This window comes from Charadrius vociferus, unplaced genomic scaffold (assembly GCF_000708025.1).
Source record: "Charadrius vociferus isolate BGI_N301 unplaced genomic scaffold, ASM70802v2 scaffold758, whole genome shotgun sequence".
NCBI lineage: Eukaryota > Metazoa > Chordata > Aves > Charadriiformes > Charadriidae > Charadrius > Charadrius vociferus.
Genome location: NW_009649934.1, coordinates 149827 through 155826, shown reverse-complemented (window position 1 = coordinate 155826; position 6000 = coordinate 149827). Strand labels below are relative to the sequence as shown.

General features: G+C 43.0%; 1 protein-coding gene across 1 annotated transcript in view; it reads left to right on the top strand.

The window, feature by feature from the left end:
• Positions 1–6000, top strand: part of DNAH1 (dynein, axonemal, heavy chain 1) — a 72127-nt gene that overhangs the window by 15614 nt on the left and 50513 nt on the right. The window contains exons 15-18 of the mRNA XM_009891276.1: positions 754–836; positions 2303–2444; positions 3514–3669; positions 4669–4867. Coding sequence (XP_009889578.1) covers positions 754–836; positions 2303–2444; positions 3514–3669; positions 4669–4867 — 580 coding nt within the window. The remainder of the gene's footprint in view (positions 1–753; positions 837–2302; positions 2445–3513; positions 3670–4668; positions 4868–6000) is intronic.

Genomic DNA, 6000 nt, shown 5'->3' with positions numbered 1-6000 from the left:
CAGCAGGAAATGTGTCAATGCGATGTGTGGTGACTCAGAAGCAGAACTCCATGTTTTTTGCTTGGATGTATATGTGTGCAAGGCTATAAGATTTTTGGCTTTTTATTTTTGTCAATCCTAAGATTTGTATTTTTAAATACACATATCATGAATTTAAATAACTGCTATTTTCTTTTGCATAGGTAAAAATCTTGCCTAGAAGACTTATGTATGCTTTTTGTTGCCTTCATGACCCATTCTGCATTTTTGTGCAGAATACCCGTCTTCTAAAAATGAATGTTGTTTTCAAGAAAATATTTTTGCTATCAAATGCTCGTGTTGCTGTTAATGTATTTCTTCTAATAGTACATTCTAGTGCCGAGTTATTTCAAAGTTATTTGCAGTGTAGGTCTTCTCTCAGTGAGTAAATGGGGAACAAAGGCATCAAGCTGTAAACTGACTTGTCCATGCCAAGGAAAGAACCTGGAGGATAACCCAAAACGCTCAATTTCTGTCCAGCACTTTACCCACTAGGTCACACTTCTTTTCATTCATATAGAACAGAGGGTGATGATGACATGATCATTCACAGAACAAGGGGTTGTAAATCCATTCCCACTGTTCACACAACAGAGAAGCAGCCTACATCGCATTAAGCTTGTGTGACTAACACCCTTCAAAGGCACCTCGTGAAAATGAGGTATACACCAGAGAGTTGGAATCAGTATGGTCTAAAGTTGTCTATTTTTTGTCTCTTTCTCTCACCCTGTGCAGGAACTGATTCGTGAAGTCACGGAAGATTACAAGGTCATGGAGGAATTCCTTTACAATCTTACCGAAGAGGATTTCAATGACATGTGAGCACAAGGCATTTCTCCCACTGCTGAAGTGGGACGCTTTGCAGAAATTACTGCTCTCAGTGCTTCAGGGGCTATGTGTCTATCAGGGGCTCCAGCAGAACTTTTAAGTGCCTCTCAGGCTATATGAGCACTGAATTCTTGAAATGAAGCTTATCAAGAAGAAGCGTGGGTTCATGTTGCCTTCTGGCCTGGGGCAAGGCAAACTGGTAGCTCTTGACCTGTTTAACGTATCAGGTCTTTTCTCTTATTTTTGGGGAGACATTTGCAAGGTCTCAAAGTACAGTTTAGTCTGTGTCTCAAACTGAATGAACACTTCCAAGGTAGGAACACTACCAGGGTTTGCTTAGGACTAGGAAGGAACATGAACCCTGTATTATTGTTACTGCATTTCTTTTCCGTGCAGTCTCCTCTTGATTTTATCCTTGGCTGTTATTCAGATTGGGGACTGACTATGCCCCAGTAGCAGAGTCAGCTCACAAACACAGCTACACAGCTGCTAAAGTCAGCTCAGCCCTGGAAGCACCTCTCATATGACATGGACATGGTCCAGCGTGTCTGCAACCTGAGTGAGTCCTGAAACTAGCAACACGGGATGCACAGAGCAAAAACCCCACAGAAGCTGCAGGAAGCAAAAAACCCACAGAAGCTGAGCTCTAGGGCATCTTAGCGCAGATGTAGCTGTGTGGTCACTGGCCAGACCTGGCATATGCAGAACTAGTAGGAAATTGCTCCATCCCCAGGCGCTGGGAGGGGTGTGACCTCAAGTGTAATGCTGCAAAGCTTGCAGCTGGCATTGCGTACAAGCTAACAAATCCAAATGGAGTAATGGGTGGGCTACAGCTGAGGAAGAACCAAGAAACCTACCTTGGCACGAGCAGGCACTTTATGCAGCCTTTCCTAGACCTGCGTTGCACTCCCCAGGGCACTCTGCAGAAGTCTTTCTATCCAGGGCTCCGCTGTATCTGGGTTACCCTGGCCCCTCACTGCCCTGCTTAACAGGAGACTGGCTTTTTCAGTAGCCCTGAAAAGCCACAAGCCAAGACTCTGACCCCATTTTTTTTCCCAGTTCCTTGTGAATACATTCAAAGACAGACATTCCCTCTGGATGCCAACTGTTATTTTGCTGTCTCCTAGCTTTTCAGCAACGTACTGGATTTGTTCCTTTGAAAAAGGCCCTCCACTTCTCCCCAGCCCTCTCCATTTGAATAGCTTAGTCACAAGGACTGCATATCAACAAGAAAAGCTGGAAAAAAGCGTTTTGTTGAAACCACATATGTTTCTGTTGTTGTAAAGCTTCCTTGTTTGGTGGGAGTTGGCTTTCTCATTCTGTTATTTTCAGCATTTCAAACATATGCTCGAAAAGCTTCTCTCTCCTTTCTTTTTTTTTTGTTTTGTTTTTTTGTTGGGTTTTTTGTTGGTTTTGTTTTGGTTTTTTGTTTGTTTGTTATATCATGTGAGTGCAGGTGGGCTGCAAGTTACTGGCCGCTGAAAATAACTATGCAAGCTGAGTCCATTCGGCTCCAGCACCTGGAGGATGAAGACAAATTTCGCAAAATCCAGGTCATGGATCAGAATGGCTTTCAAGACAAACTGGAAGAGATGCAGGTATTAAGCCACTAACAATAAACTGTCCAGAGAAGGGGCCTTGAAGCTCTTGTGGTCAGCCAGGTGGAAAAATTTCAGATTGAGATTTTAGTCAGATGGGTTTTTAGGTAAATGTATTGTTGGACCAAAAATTATCAAACAACCCCCCCGCCTTGTTTTTTTTATTGGAAGTTGGACTTTTGATAAAGAGTTTCATTTTTGTGTGAAATACAATACTCTGCAGAAATACTGATTTTTCACTGGGAAGGTGATATGATCAAGATATGGTATTCAGATTCTTGGTGCTCAGGCAACACATGCACCTCCTCTTTCTTTCTTGTGCACTCAGTTCCCTGCACAGCATCTCCCATGATGCGCTGCCATCAAGGGGGAAAATGTAGCATTCAGTCATGGAACTCATCTCACATGAAAGACCCTGAAACAAGAGCAGAGTTTTGGAGCTGAGATACCTCTGGTTTCTGCTGAAATAGTTTGGATTTTATTTTTCACCAGAAACTCTTAAATACTGAAAAAAATTGCCATCTTGGAAAAGCTGTAATAGATTATCTTGGAAGTAGCCTCCCAAAATTATAATAAGCCAACACTGGATTAAAAAAGGAACAAAAACCCCAAACAAATAAAACAAAACAGAGCCACCAAAACAAAACAGGAAAGATATTGGAGGAGCTGTGAACATGTGTTGTTAAACAATTTGTGGAAACTGAGTGACCTCGTAGAGCTATCATTTTCACTTCACTGGTTCTGTAACTAATGACAGTATAAATTCAGTAGCAAGAAATTTGGACACAGCCTCACTGCTCCCACTTTTCAGGGATTACATGTTGTCACAAAGACAAAAAGCAGCTGGTCATTATATTTGCACTTAACCACCTGACCAGTGGTTGCTGCTTCTCCTCACCACCTTCATTGTGGTCTAAAGAGAAGTGGAATTGGATTGGGGAGGTGAAATTGTGAGCAGAAAGAAAAACATTGCCTTTGAACGTGACAAAGAGCACACTAGGAAGCTGAGATCTCCAGAGGCAGCACTCAGCTTCAGAGCCACACCTCACGCCTGCCTTTTCTCTTCCAGCTGACTGTAGGTGGATTTTCCATCCAGGCAGACGTTAACCAAGCTCATGAGTTGGCTAACAAAGCAAGGGAGGTCAGGAAGCAGCTGAAGGAGCTTCAGAATTTGGCAATTCTCTACAACAACAGGGAAAGAATCTTTGGGATGAAAGTTACTAATGTAAGTTTCAGGTCCTGTACCTACAGGACCCTAATCTTTGTTGGGCCTTCTAGGTTGTAGGTAGAGCAAATAATGAGACGCAGTTCCTCCGGAAGAAATCCTTCGTGCTCTCTTGGTTTATCTGGTGAACTGCTCTGTGGTCCTGTAGAGTGACCACACTGCTCTGTCACTCTACTGTGCTGCAGAAGAACTGATCCCAGGCGAATGTGGAAGGTTGTTCATGGGCATGATATTGCCACTTCTTTGAGAGACTTGGGGTGCATATGCTCAGATCTCAGTGAGGAGTTAATGGGGAGCAATTGGGTGGGGAAAGTCTTGAAGCAGCAGTTAAGAAGCATCAATTTCTGTAAGGCTGTTACTGCAGTCATATCGACGTGAATGAGAGTGGTTGCATAGTGGTGTGCAGGCAGCTGCCTGGGCTGGGAGCGTGACATATTCTCCGAAGGCAACAGTTTGTCTAGTTACAAACATTCATTTTGCCTATAGCTTTTCAGCTGCCAATGAATCATTGTCATCCACGTCCAGCCTAGTCTGGCTGCAGAGTAGAAGTGGAGTTCACGTGATCCTTTCCTGTCTCTCAGTCTACGGTTACTTTTCCTTCACTGTAAGGAGCCAAGTTTTGATACGATGTGCGGTGTGTGCTTTCACTGATTGTGTGTGGACTGCCCATCAAAATCTCCTCATTCTGCAGCCAGACCATTTGTAGAATCAAGCAGAGAGTGTGCTTTCCATACCAGACACACAGTGCAGGCACAGCTCCCTGGATGCATTTTGGCCTGACTGTGTGAAGCCCAGCTCTGCTAGTTGCTCTCCCTTGGAATCTGTATTGTGGTCCCAGGAGAAGGCAGTCTGATACAACCTCTTGAAGTACATGTTTTCTCATTGCTTGCTTACGATTCAAAAAAATATTTGTGCCTTTTTTGGCCTTTTGACATGCAAACTGTTGTCTAGAGGGGAATACACTTGTTGCTTATGCTTGCTTTTTCTCTCTTTCCAAAGTACAGTAAGCTATCCAGGATGATTAAGGACTTCCAGCCGTACTATGATCTCTGGACTACAGTGTCAGACTGGATGCAGTGTTATGAGAGCTGGATGAACGATCCTCTCATGGAAATTGAGGCTGAGCAGCTAGAAAAGAACGTCAGTGACTCTTTTAAGACAATGCAGAGATGTGTGAAGCAGTTCAAGGATTCACCAGGTAGATAAGCAGTCTGGGGAAAGGCAGTTGGTGCGTATCAGTATTTTGATGTGAGGTATGTCACAGAGTGCTCTGAACAGAGATTGTCAGGATGTCACATGGATGTGTTGTGTATATTAGAGCCAGCTGAGAAAATGCTAGCAAAGTTATTTCCCACTTTTTTTTCTGGAACTATGATGATTCACATCTAGATGCTAGTTTTCTGCTTGAAGTACCGGTTTGGCATGGAAACAACCAGGCTGCAAATCCCTTTTATACCTAATTCCCAAGACAGTACTCAGATAAAAGCCACCCTCTTACGTTGCAGTTAATATTTACTCATTTATATAAAGTAAAATAATCCAGACTAGTCATAGAGAATTACTATATAGCCCAGTGGCTAGACGTGTGGATTTAAGCCCTTACGCAAGTCAGGCAGCAAAGAAATTTGAATCTGTGTCTTCCAGGTGCTGTTTTCTGGGCCAATCTTATTTTCTGTATTGGCCAATGAATTTAATGGAAAGCCAGAAGAGATCTTGATTATTGTTATGAAAAAAACCCAAAATTGCAAAATCTGGGTGTTTTCTGTGGAATGTAATAACCATTTTCCTTCCTGCCTGATGCGTATGAAGTTTAGACGATCGCATCCAGCCCTCGCAATTCATGAGAAGGTTTTTTTTAATCATGGCTCCTAGTAAAGATGGAATTGAGAATTCAGTCGTAGCTTAACTTCCCATTCCGTGATTCTCAGAGATGCATTGGTCATTCTCTAGAGCTAATTCTAAAATCTCCTGCCAGATGGCTTAGATTGAAATATATTTTGCAGTGGGAGATTTTTGATTCATCCTTTTTAACTTGAACTTGCTCTTAAACAATGCCGTGAATCAGCCCCAATGGAGGAGGTGATGAGTGGATGCGTGAGTAACTATGAATCATTATGGTAAACAGAAATACTAAGAATACCTGCTCATATTCATTGCAATATTCCCTGGCACCTGGTAAAATACATGCTTCGTCCTTGAGTTTGCCCTGTCTTTGCATACCGCCCAGCAGGGCGTGTAAGGTGGTCACATCCTGGCTGTGAACGTGACCACACCGGGTGCAATAAAAGGAGACACAAGCTGTAGCCAGATTGTGGAGAGGAAGCAAGTCCC